General features: G+C 33.3%; 1 protein-coding gene across 1 annotated transcript in view; it reads left to right on the top strand.

The window, feature by feature from the left end:
- The window catches only part of NCAM2 (neural cell adhesion molecule 2), a 246380-nt gene that overhangs the window by 136501 nt on the left and 95737 nt on the right, over positions 1 to 14142 (top strand). The window contains exons 10-11 of the mRNA XM_052644625.1: positions 1670 to 1857; positions 5978 to 6074. Coding sequence (XP_052500585.1) covers positions 1670 to 1857; positions 5978 to 6074 — 285 coding nt within the window. The remainder of the gene's footprint in view (positions 1 to 1669; positions 1858 to 5977; positions 6075 to 14142) is intronic.

Raw genomic sequence — 14142 nt, 5'->3', positions numbered from 1 at the left:
TAAATAATTTGAGTAGTAAAGCAAAACTTTTAATTTGTACAATTTTCAATTAATAACTTATCATGGACATTAAGTTCTAAATAGTTAATATTAGTAACAAGAATAATCAGTTTAAATACCAGAAACAACAACAACAACAAATATATCAGCAGCATTTTAGCTAGCACTTTGTTTCAGTTCAGTTTAGTTTCTCAGTCAAATGCTACTCTTTGCAACCCCAAGAGGTGCAGCACGCCAGGCTTCCCTGTCCATCACTAACTTCTGGAGCTTACTCAAAGTCATGTCCATCAAGTCAGTGAAGCCATCCAACCATCTCAGATTCTGTCATCCCCTTTTGCCCCTGCTCTAAATCTTTCCCAGCATCGAGGTCTTCTCCAGTGAGTCAGTTCTTTGCTTCAGGTGGCGAAAGTATTGGTGCTTCAGCTTCAGTATCAGTCCTTCAAATGAATATTCAGTACTAATTTCCTTTAGGATTGACTGGTTTGATCCCTTTGCTGTCCAAGGGACTCTAAAGAGTCTTCTCCCACATCATAGTTCAAAACCATCAATTCTTTGGTGCTCTGTTTTCTTTATGGTCCAACTCACATCCATATATTACTACTGGAAAAAAATGTATTATTGACTATACAGACCTTTGTTGGTAAAGTAATGTCTCTTCTTTTTAATATGCTATCTAGGTTTGTCATAGTTTTTCTTCCAAGCAGCAAATGTCTTTTAATTTTGTGGCTGCAGTTACCATCTGCAGTGATTTTGGAGCCCAGGAAAATAAAGTCTGTCACTGTTTCCATTGTTTCACCATCAATTTACCATGAAGCTATGGGACTGGATGCCATAATCTTAGCACTTATTTTAGGATTATGTTTTTTATGAAAAATTGTTAATATGAATCCTTTCAATTATACAGTCAATCTATTGAGACTCAGAAAAGTCATAGTTGATTGGCATTTGGACTCCATCATAATTCTATAATGGAACAAAACAAAAACATGTCTATGTAGCACAACTAGGTTTTGCAATAAGGTTTTTACAATGAAATAATATAATTTTTTCCTGTTTCTCTCACCTATAATTATAGTGGTCTGGTGTAGGGGCCTGAAAATTGAAATAGCATTATAGGAGCTAAGATTCAAATTAACTATTGTTGATTAATTTAAAACATACCTGCTTATTTAATACTGGAAAAGACATTTTAGGAAATATTTGTTGTGACATTGCCATTTCAATTTAAATTTTATATCTGCTTTATATTTTTTATAGGAGAAATTGTATAACTAAGCCAAAGCTGAAAAATGATATGACTATAGATTTTATTAAGTTTTATCCAAAACTCCCACTTATAATGAAAGTTATTTCAGAAATATATTTCACATATGTAGAGAGCCATTAACTTACTGGATGGAAATTTTTGTCAGATTATTAAAAGCAAAAAACTGTGAGTGTTAATATTTCATATTTTAATAATTGGCCAACTTTGAATACTTTATATTAAAATGATTTGATGGATCAATCAAATGATATCTTTTCATGAGTTCTAATATCACATATTAAATATATACAATTAGAATTACTATGGCTTTTTTTGTAGTCAATAATGATTACTATTGTTTATACTAATTAAATGACTATCTTAAAGAAAAGGTCTATAATATTATATTATATTGCTTTACAGATGCTCCCAAGTTTATATCAAATCAAACAATTTATTACTCTTGGGAAGGAAATCCAATAAATATAAGCTGTGATGTGAAATCGAATCCACCAGCGTCAGTCCATTGGAGAAGAGAGAAATTAGTCTTGCCAGCTAAAAACACTACTAATTTAAAGACATATAGTACAGGGAGAAAAATAATACTAGAGGTAAGTCTTCATTATATATCAACAAATTGTATTATTTTGGCAGTTATCTATTATTTTAGAATATATTTACACATCTTGATATATAAATTATTATTTATAATTCTATCCTATAATATACATATACCATATTGTATATATTTATTTGCTTAAAGAGAAATTTTATGCATTTGGGTCATTGTCGATTAATGGTTAGTGTCTCACTATTTACTTTATGGGCTTATTATATAGATATATGGCTATATAGCAAAAGTCATTATTTTTCATGAATTTATATTTGAAAAAAAACAATTGTATCAGGAAAAAGTAGGGAGAAAGAATGAATAGTTTGTCAGTTATTGAGGGCCAAAAGTTAAATTTCAGTGTTGCTACTAGGCATTGAGTTTGTGATTACATCATCCTGCTTCCTAGACTGGCATATATAAATGCTATCTGCTGGCAACATATGTACAAGTTCCTAAATAAACCACATTTGCTTGTTCATTGCCTCATTTCATTTTATATTTTACATTAAGATTGAAGATAATTGTTTTTATACTGCCGAGTACCTGGCCTTTAAATTATGTTTGAATACAGTATCTTTTATTTATTAATTGTAGATTATGTTTGTATATCAATTTCCAAAGTTTATCTAAGACTATGACAATGGTCATCAGTCCTTCTAATTTATGATGCTTTCATAACAATTGAGAATCTTTCTTAAATGGCACTTTTAGCTAGAAAGATGCTATATTTTCTCTACTAGTTCAATATACATAAATTTTAATAATGCTTGTTTTACAATAACATTTGATATCTTTATTGCATTAACTTAAAAGTGTTCTCACTGGTGCCCTGTTAACTCTTTTACCTAGTAACTTGACTTAGTAAAACATTTGTTTGATGGAATGATTTCAATATTACTTCCACCAAACATTTGGATAATTGACTGATTATCCGAACACTTTGTCTAAATCTATTTCAAATACATTTTTTTTTTGGTATCTGTATTAGAAGTATTTATTGGAAAACTAACAGAGAACTCAGTTTCACAAAGACTTTTGACCAGATTCAACTGCAATTTTTAATATTTAACCATAGTAGAAAATTGAGGTTAGGTTTCGGACAGTGTATTAGTGTGATAGGGCTGCCATAACAAAATAACACAGACTGGGTGGCTTAAAATATAGAAACTATTTTTTCACACATTTCTGTAAGCTAAAAGTCCAATAGCCAGGTGCCAGAAGGACTGGTTTATTGCAAGTCTCTTCTTGGTTTGCAGATGGGTGTCTTCTCACTGTTACTCATATAACCTTCCCTCAGTGTAGGCAGAGAAAGAAGAGAAAATGCTCTAGTGTCTTTTCTTCTTATAAGGATACCAGGCCCCACTCTTGTGATCTCCTTTGCCTTCTTAAAGTCCTTACCTCCAAATATAGTCACATTAGAGATTAGGGTTTCAGAACTTGATTTTTGTCAATAGCCATGATTCAGTCCATAACAGGTAGATTTATGTTCATGTTTAAATGACAGACTAATCTGTAATTTCAGCTTTACTTCATCTTGCCACTTTTCAGTTTCTGAAATAGCTCATAATTCTCCATAGTTGATATGAGCAACAATTTATAAACTGACATTTAAATATTTTATTAATATAAAGTTCTCATGTCATTTCTGCCAGAATGCCATTTCTTTCAATGCAAAAGTGAAAACTAAGCAATTTTTGTTCAGACATAGCCAAGGAATCTGTTTCTTAGGGCACTGACCTTGAGCATAAACTTTCTATGTGTATACTGTTTTCAAAAATTAAGTTTAAATCCTGAATAGATAATACAGATGTGTAACAAAAACAACTTAAAACACTAAATCAAAATAACAATAACAACAATAAGAAGAAGCAGTAATAATGTTACTAATTTTGAATTAGTAGCATACATAGTTCCTTAGGATGTACATTATAATGATTTTTCTCTATAAATTATTATAGTAGTTACATAATTGCTAATACTTAAGAACATATAAAAATAAAAATAAATTTTACAATTAATAATAATCTGGTTAATAGTAGATTCCTTGAATTAACAAATTTTTACTTTGATTATATACATATGTTCATTTTTTAATGTGAATTTTTAAAAATAATAAAACATTCTATAAATCCTTTTGGTTCTTGCCAATAAATGTATTTCTCAAGGCCTTACATATTTGGTCATTTGTTTTCCCTAGGTATTCCCCTGAGGTAATAGGACAGCTTTTTAATATATGAGAAAATTTGATTCAGAAAGTTTCTAATAGGTAGACTGGAATAATATTCTGCCCTTTAGTGTTTAGGAAAGAGCTTACAAATTCCTTTATTAACATTGTTCTCTCAGTTTATATTTTGGTGTTCAAAACTACACTTGATATTTTATTATATTCTATCAAGGCCCAACATCTGAAGTAAAGTTGAATTATTTTAACTGCATATTAAAATATGAAGAAGTAGTATCCTAAGTAGATATTTCTAGTACTTATTGAATAAATATAAGTAATATTATATATGTTAAACATAGTTAATATTAATATATATTAAATAAACATAAATTATATACCTTTGTTATATATTATTATATATTTTGATAAAATTATCTATTATTTCACTTTGTTGGCATTGAACTTTTAAAAACCACTTATTGGACTCTACTGCTTTCCTAGAATACACTAAATAGGCTGGAGGGGACATGATTTCCAGTTGTCTGATCTGTGTTTTTTAATAGACTGTGCTACTAAGGATAGTTTCTCTATTTGTCAATCATAGAGCATGATAAAGAAATTACTTATTTCAGCTAGAATTACAAACCTTTGCCTTTTGATAAGTGAACTCCCAGGAACATAAAATCAAAGCTGAACTGAGCCTTTTAAACTTTCTGAGTAGTAAAATTATTTTCTAGTTAAGTTAACCTAGTTTATTATAACCTGAATGTATGAAAAATGAATATTTTAGTCACTTAAAAGTACTTATATATGAGCTGTTAAAGCTTGTAGTCCTTAAAGCTATGATCTATTCCTAGATGGACACCTGACTAGAAGATGAATGACACCGCTTTTTGTACCCTTTCAGAATTATCATCTTCAATGGACCTCCAAATTGCACTTTTAGTTAATAGCCTCCCATTATCACAAAACCATTTCCCCCTTTTGAGATAGACTTGAAATTAACAGCAACTCTATTGTACACTTATTCTCTCTTAATAATAGTTACTGGAATTGAAAATTATATCTTTACGATTACCAAATCTCTTTTCGGAATTGATACTTCAGAATTTTGGTACATTAGAATTACAGGGTTAGTCCCACTGTTCAACATAGAATCCCAGAAAGTTAACTTAATTATGGATTTCAAGTGTGTAAGGAATGAGGTCAACTATTTTCCACCTAAACAGAAAGAAAATGATAGGAATTGAACAGCAATAGGGGCAAGATATGTTATTAGATATAAAGATAATGTGCCTGCTAACAGGGATTGGTACACAGGGAAATATTTTCTTGAAAAATACCTTCCTGAAATATTTTTATTTTAAATAGATCCTCACCCTTTCTTAATATTTTATGCTTAATAAAATCATAAGAGGAAGAGAAAGCTGTGGTATTTTGAACCTTTCTTAAACTTTAAACTTGCCTGATCGAAGACAGCAAGGTAGAAAACAGAGTTAACAATGCTTTTGTTACAAGATTCCTATTTTCAAAGTCGTTTGTAGCATTTGCAGAATACATATTTTTCAACCTGTTCTATTTTCTGAACTTTATATATATAAATATCTGATGATTTTTCACTTGAATATATGTAACAAAATGGTAGTATTTATCTACTTAATAAATTGATAGACTAACTGTAATTTACCGGGTCCTATGGTGGGTTAGAGTCCATGGGGTCACAAAGAGTTGAACAGGACTGAGCACCTAAGCACATGGACACACATGGATGGTACAAAACTATGGCTTGTATCTTAAAAAGAGAGAATGCTTACTTGATACATAAAAAGAGTTATGGCAAGGAGTTGTCAGTAACTGTATATATATGAAGATGACAGTGATGCTAGAGACTATTTTAAAACATCTGTGATATTGTTCTAAAATTGTGAAACTTTTATTATTATAATTATTTTAGATTGCACCTACATCTGATAATGACTTTGGACGATACAATTGCACAGCTACGAATCGTATAGGAACAAGATTTCAAGAGTATATTCTTGCTTTGGCTGGTAAGTATAATGTAGTAATTTCTGATGTCTCATAAAATATTTCCTGCAGTAAATAATTTTTATATTTTCATAATCCTGATACAGGTTACTATGAGAAAGATAGAACTAATGCTTAAAAAATTGTAACAGTTCTATATGATACAGTGAGGACTTAGATTGTATTCACTAATCAAGATTAATTTTCATTCTGATTCTGATTTCCCCAACTTTATATACAAAAGTGTTAGGAAACATATGTCTTAAGAAATCAAACTATATTCACATAAAGTAAGAGTCTTGTCAAAAACTAGCAATAAATATATCTTTAAAGAAATTACAATTAATGTTTTAAATTCCAAAATTGAAAGAAAAATAGTAACTTTATTGTTAAAATTTAGAGTTATGTAACTTGCTGAAATATGTTTCATTTTGTATATATAAAAACATTCCAGTTCTTCCCTTAAAGTTTAAAATATATAGGTAAAATATCATACAGGTTAAAGTTTACCTTAACTAGAAATCTAGCTATGTTTTTATTTGTATTTATATTATATATATTTATATTTGTGTGTATATGTAAACACATATAGATTTTGCCATTAGTACAAGACTGATTAGAAATCTGGAAATATCCATTTTTATAATTTGTAAAATTCAGATGATGTAAATATAATTTATTATCTTCTAGTTCCAGGTAGGGAAATATCAGAAAATCACTGTAATATTATATTTTAATAGAATAAATAACCTCCATGAAAATATTTTAAAACTTTTTCAAATAAAAATTAAATTATATAACTGCAATTTTATATTGTTAATGAAGTATTTCTTTTGATACCTAGATATATCTGAAAGTCATTAGTTGTGAAGATCAAAAGGGAAATTTAAAAGTTATGAAGCTAATAATAATCAAATTATTATGTAACTGGAAAACCTGCTCTTCTCCAATTCAAGTTTTATTTTACTACATTATGGATAAAGGAAGAGAAGGATTCTGTGGAAAAGTTTTAGGAAAAGAAATGATAAGGAAAAAGTTAAGATTAGAGGGAGTTAAGATAGAAAGGAAAAGAGACAGTAAATTTTGAAATAAGGGAGAATATAAACCAGTGTGTACTGTCTACCAGGAAGTCATTAGAAAACTAATCTCAGTGAAAATCATTGGAAATAGACTGCATGCAGTTAGTCATATGAATAAATCTTTGTACAAGCAAACTAAATTCTAGAAAATGAAATGTGTTCAATCACATCAAATTCATTTATAATAAATTTAAGTATTAATTGTAGTAATGAGAAGCATCCACTACTCACGTTAATTCCAAGCTTTAGAAAATTAAGCAAATGTCCTTGTAGAAACTGTTTATAAATAATAGCTAGACATATGATTGCTATATATATTATAGTTAATATAAATATATTAACATTGATATACTATTATATATTGCTTTTTTGAAAAATGACCCCGTTTTCTATAAGGTAGAACTTGATAAATGACCTTTTAAAATTTTTTTTATTTTTTGGAAATTCATAATTCAAGAAACTATGAAATATAAAACATTATGCTGATGAGATTTAAAGTCTTATTTAATTCATTACATAATATCTATGTAATTTCATATGTCATATTACAGTAATATTTTCATTAAGATATTTTATACATATCCTTCTAATGAAGATATGAAATTAGTGAGTTTCCCTCTTTCCAACTATAATTAAAAAGCATGGAATCATATCGAGTCAAACATGACTGAGCAACTAACAAGATAAAATTAGAAAATATGTATTCATGATAAGAGTTATTATGTTATTGGAAATATAATTCAAATGCTCCAGTTATCCTCATATTCCAAAATTTTGTGATGAAAAGATGCTAAAACTTTGTGACAGAAAAAGATTCATTCAACAGAAATTGTTATGAACATATAAAAATGAATTGGACACTGTGTCTTGGATAGGAAACATACATCTATATATCAATATTAATAAATATAATTCCTTTGATGAGATTCCTTTATGTAATGCTTATAATATTTAGTCTTTCCTACAGAGTTCAAACACTGAATGCATAATTTGATTTTAAATAAAATATTATGGGAAACATTATATAGAAGTTGAAATATTTCAAAATATTTTTAATACCACAGTTTAATATTTCATTGGCCTATTTGACCAGGTAAAACGTCAAGATCATTTGACTTACTATATTTTACCCTGTAACATATTACTTTGCTCCTAAAAAATGATAAAGCAGGCAAATTAGGGTGAAATTTTGTACTAGATATACAGTGAGAAAAGAAAAAGCTACATTTTTTATTTCAAAAATATATTCTCTATTCTTCCTTTCCTTCCTTCCTTTTTTCCCCCTCCTGAATAATTTAGTCCTGCATCTGGCTTCCCTGGTGGCTCAGATGATAATCAATTTGCCTGCAATGCAGGAGACCCAGGTTCAATCCCTGGGTTGGGAATATCCCCTGGAAGGAAATGGAGGCAATCCACTGCAGTTTTCTTGCCTGGAGAGTTCCATGGACGGAGGAGCCTGGTGGGCTACAGTCCATGGGGTCGCAAAGAGTCAGACACAACTGAGTGACTAACACTTTCACTTACATTTTTCACATCTGAGCAAAGTGGGTATTTTTATGTGGATGGGGTAGGGCATGGCAACCCAGCATATGATGTTTGACACTGAATGTAGTGAATGGAGTTAAATGGTTTTCATTTGTTCAGTGTGAGGTGTTGGAGCTCAGGCTCAGTGAAAGTATGTGCCTGTTGTAAGACAGAGACAGCAACCCAGAGAAGACTATGGGAGCTTGATCAGAATAAGGAGAGTTTTCAATAAAACAATGGGGGCAGTGATGAATGATTAATTTCTACAGTTTGTAGGGTTAGCGTGACTAATATATCATGGCTAATAAAACCAATATAATTATGTCACCTTTGGGGAAGAGATCAGTAAATGCAAAAATTAGAATAATCCAGAGCTGATGATTGAGTATTGGGGCTACTCTGGTCTTGTGTACATAGCTGGATAGAGAAAAGAAGTGGAGGGATGTGTGTGTGTTCAATCACTTCTACAGGGAGCTTTGTTTTGCCAGGAATGTGATTTAGAAAAGAATTTGTAAGATAATTCTACACACTGAGAGAACTTGAGAGCTACAACATCCCAATAACAAAACAGCATGCTTAGCAGCCAGTTCTTAGTTTTTAAGTAACATTCTTCACTATGAGTGTAGTCAAAGCTATGGTTTTTCCAGTAGTCAAGTACGAATGTGAGAGTTAGACCATAAAGAAGGCTGAGCACCAAAATTTGATACTTTTGAATTGTGGTGCTGGAGAAACACTTGAGAATCCCTTGGACAGCAAGGAGATCAAACCAGGCAATCCTAAAGGAAATCAACCCAAAATATACATTGTAAGGACTGATGCTGAAGCTAAAGCTCCAATACTTTGGTCACCTGATGCTAAGACTGGACTCATTGGAAAAAGACCCTCATGCTGGGAATGACTGAAGGCAAATGGTGGAAATGGTAGCAGATATGAGAAAATTATGTAGAGTCACTGACTCAATGGCCATGAATTTGAGCAAACTCCAGGAAATAGTGGACAGGGAAGCCTGATGAGCTGCAGTCCTTGGGGTCACAAAGATTTGGACATGACTTAGCAACTGAAAAATACAGCAGCTGAGAGTAGCTAGGTCTCTTTTTAAAACTGGCTAATTCTAGGACATCATAGATGATGAATGCACAGTAGTATCTAATAAGGGAATAACAATCTTATTTATTATGGACATTGTATTTTTTTTAATTTTAAATTTTTATTTTTACTTTATTTTACTTTACAATACTGTATTGGTTTTGCCATACATTGAAATGAATCCACCATGGGTGTACATGTGTTCCCAAACATGAACCCCCCTCCCACCTCCCTCCCCATAACATCTCTCTGGGTCATCCCCGTGCACCAGCCCCAAGCATCCTGTATCCTGCATCGGACATAGACTGGCGATTCGTTTCTTACATGATAGTATACATGTTTCAATGCCATTCTCCCAAATCATCCCACCCTCTCTTCCTCTCCCTCAGAGTCCAAAAGTCCGCTCTACACATCTGTGTCTCTTTTGCTGTCTTGCATACAGGGTCATCATTGCCATCTTTCTAAATTCCATATATATGTGTTAGTATGCTGTATTGGTGTTTTTCTTTCTGGCTTACTTCACTCTGTATAATCAGCTCCAGTTTCATCCATCTCATTAGAACTGATTCAAATGTATTCTTTTTAATGGCTGAGTAATACTCCAATGTTATTATGGACATTGTATTTTATAAAACAATTCATAAATTTCCCTTGATTTGCCACTTTATTCCTTCAAGACTTTTCCTACCTCCTTTTATCAAACAAGCTAATACTAGGAGACCTACTGAGATCTCCTGTGCTATGCTTAACAACTGATTTGGTTTAACCTCAGTTCAGGACTCTGTACTTACCCCTATTAAATTTCATCTTGTCCATTTGAGCTCATCCTCTTAACCTACTGAGATCCTCTCAAATCCAGTATTTTTGCTTTCTTTCTCAGATTCATTTAACTCACAAATACCATGAAGCAGTCATTTGTATTTTCATCTATGTCATGGTTCAGCCTATTCAAGTCATTTTCAAGAATAGATACCTTCTTACAGGTTAAGTTGGATCAATTGAACAGAATTCTGTTGATATGTAATTATAGTCAATCTACTTGCCCTTGTACCTGGACTACATTTTATCTAGACCTTTGTTCCATAAAATGTGAAAGCAGCTTGAAATCAGTTTGTTGGAAAACACACTTTCTTCAGCTAAATATAAAACTAAGTTTCTCTTCAGCTCAGTCTCTCGGTCGTGTCTGACTCATTGTGACTGCATGAACTGCAGCATGCCAGGCCTCATTGTCCATCACCAATTCCCAGAGTCCACCGAAACCCATGTCCATTGAGTCGGTGACGCCATCCAACCATCTCATCTTCTGTCGTCCCCTTTTCCTCCTGCCATTAATCTTTCCCAGCATCAGGGTCTTTTCAAATGAGTCAGCTCTTCACATCAGGTGGCCAAAGTATTGGAGATTCAGCTTCAACATCAGTCCTTTCAATGAACACCAAGGACTGATCTCCTTTAGGATGGACTGGTTGGATTTCCTTACAGTCCAAGGGACTCTCAAGAGTCTTCTCCAAAACCACAGTTCAAAAGCATCAATTCTTCAGTGCTCACCTTTCTTCACAGTCCAGCTCTCAAATCCATACATGACCACTGGAAAAACTATAGCCTTGACTAAACGGACCTTTGTTGGCAAAGTAATGTCTCTGCTTTTGAATAGGCTATGTAGGTTGGTCATAACTTTCCTACCAAGGAGTAAGCGTCTTTTAATTTCATGGCTGCAATCACTATATTCAGTGATTTTAGAGCCCAGAAAAGTAAAGTAAGCCACTGTTTTCACTGTTTCCCCATCTATTTGCCATGAAGTGATATGACCAGATGCCATGAAACGCTGGACTGGAAGAAGCACAAGCTGGAATGAAGATTACCGGGAGAAATATCAATAACCTCAGATATGCAGATGACAACACCCTTATGGCAGAAAGTGAAGAAGAACGAAAAAGCCTCTTGATGAAAGTGAAAGAGGAGAGTGAAAAAGTTGGTTTAAATCTCAACATTCAGAAAACTAAAATCATGGCATCTGGTCCCATCACTTCATGGGAAATAGATGGCGAAACAGTGGAAAAAGTGTCAGACTTTATCTTTTTGGGCTCCAAAATCACTGCAGATGGTGACTGCAGCCATGAAATTAAAAGACGCTTACTCTTTGGAAGAAAAGTTCTGACCGACCTAGATAGCATATTCAAAAGCAGAGACATTACTTTGCCAACAAAGGTCCATCTAGTCAAGGATATGGTTTTTCCAGTGGTCATGTATGGATGTGAGTTGGGCTGTGAAGAAAGCTGAGCACCAAAGAATTGATGCTTTTGAACTGTGATGTTGGAGAAGACTCTTGAGAGTCCCATGGACTGCAAGGAGTTCCAACCAGTCCATTCTGAAAGAGATCAGCCCTGGGTGTTCTTTGGCAGGAATGATGCTAAAGCTGAAACTCCAGTACTTTGGCCACCTCATGCAAAGAGTTGCCTCATTGGAAAAGACTCTGACGCTGGGTGGGATTGGGGCAGGAGGAAAAGGGGACGACAGGATGAGATGGCTGGATGGCATGACCGACTCAATTGACATGAGTTTGAGTGAACTCTGGGAGATGGTGATGGACAGAGAGGCCTGGTGTGCTGCAATTCATGGGGTCGCAGAGTCGGACATGACTGAGCAACTGCACTGAACTGAACTGAGCTGAATATGTAATATTTAATATGTAAGTTTCTCTTACATAATCGGTTTTGGGATATCTAGCCTGAAAAATCTACATCTTTCTCTTTTTTCCTATACTATAAGGTAAACTTTTATCTTTGAAAATTACCTGGCTTATCGTAGACTTAGATGAATTATTGAATGTATAAAGGGTTCAAAATGCTTCACTTGATTTGCTTATGAGTCATAGTTGTGTGTATGTGCTTAGTCGCTCTGTCGTGTTCGACTCTTTGCAACCCCATGGACTGCAGCCCTCCAGGCTGTAGTTTAACTGACAGTTAGCTTTGGTACATATACACAATGGAATATTACTCAGCCATTAAAAAAATACATTTGAATCAGTTCTAATGAGGTGGATGAAACTGTAGCCGATTATACGGAGTGAAGTAACCCGGAAAGAAAAATACCAATACAGTATACTAACGCATATATATGGAATTTAGAAAGATGGTAACAATAACCCTGTATGTGAGACAGCAAAAGAGACACAGATGTATAGAACAGTCTTTTGGACTCTGCGGGAGAGGGAGAGGGTGGGATGATTTGGGAGAATGGCATTGAAACACGTATAATATCATATAAGAAATAAATGTCCAGTCTATGTTCAAAGCAGGGTACAGGTTGCTTGGGGCTGGTGCACTGGGATGACCCAGAGGGATGGTACGGGGAAGGAAGAGGGAGGAGGGAGGGGGGTTTGCGATTGGGAACACGTGTACACCTGTGGCAGATTCATGTTGATGTGTGGCAAAACCAATACAATATTGTAAAGTTAAAAAATAATAATTTTAAGAAGTAAATTAGCAAATAAAATTGAAAACAATTATTCAGAAGTTTAGTGTCACTACCTGTGAGGAGAAAATTTTAAACATATGTGATCAAATGATGTTTAAAGATCAATAGAATAATGATTTGATTTGGCATTTGAAGCAAATGAGATGGATAAAGAAATTAGGAATTTGCAGTTTCAGATGTGCTATAGATTGGGTATAATGTTAGATTAACCTCACACTTGAAATAGGAAAAATATATAAAATTTATTGTAAATAATGTGGCCACTCAGAGCCGAATCAGATGAAACCCATTTCAGCATTATCCTTGAGGTGAATGCAGTTGATATATATAGTCTGCATGGCAGGGTCTTACTAAATCTAGGAAACTCAATTCTTTATATGAGAATTCCCTTAACATTTGGGACTTTTGTCAGATAGAGACTGATAAATAAACCAGGAGATAATACTTTAATATGGAGACATGGGTGGTTATAAAATTATTTGAGAAGCAGGGGAGAGGGAAGGCATGACTTCAAGGTCTTAATATACCTCAAGTGAGATCCAAAGTCAACTCTACAACTGCTCATCAGAGGTCAAGAAACTCTGCAGTCAAGCTACCCTTCTATTGATTTCACAGCCCCTGGCACCAGAAATTGAATAGACTGTGGAGTAAGGAGTCCAGGTACTTCTGTAATCCACATCTGTATGTCCTCTTACCCACATGCACCTGCTCAGAAGAATAGGAATGGCACTGACACTGGTTCAGCATGTTAAACCATGAAGATGTGCCACTCATCCTAAATGCCTCTGTGATGATAACAACCATAGCAGCAAATGAACCTAGGGAATAAAGGTTTTAGTCTTCCATTTCTTTTGGTGAAGAGGAATAGCATAGTGATAGAAATGGAGGAGGGGTATCGTTAGAAAGTATTTGAGATAAGGATTCAAAC

The sequence above is a fragment of the Budorcas taxicolor genome, chromosome 1, assembly GCF_023091745.1.
Source record: "Budorcas taxicolor isolate Tak-1 chromosome 1, Takin1.1, whole genome shotgun sequence".
NCBI classification, from domain to species: Eukaryota; Metazoa; Chordata; class Mammalia; order Artiodactyla; family Bovidae; genus Budorcas; species Budorcas taxicolor.
Note: the sequence above shows the minus strand (reverse complement) of the source record. Positions and strands in the feature narration are given on the sequence as shown.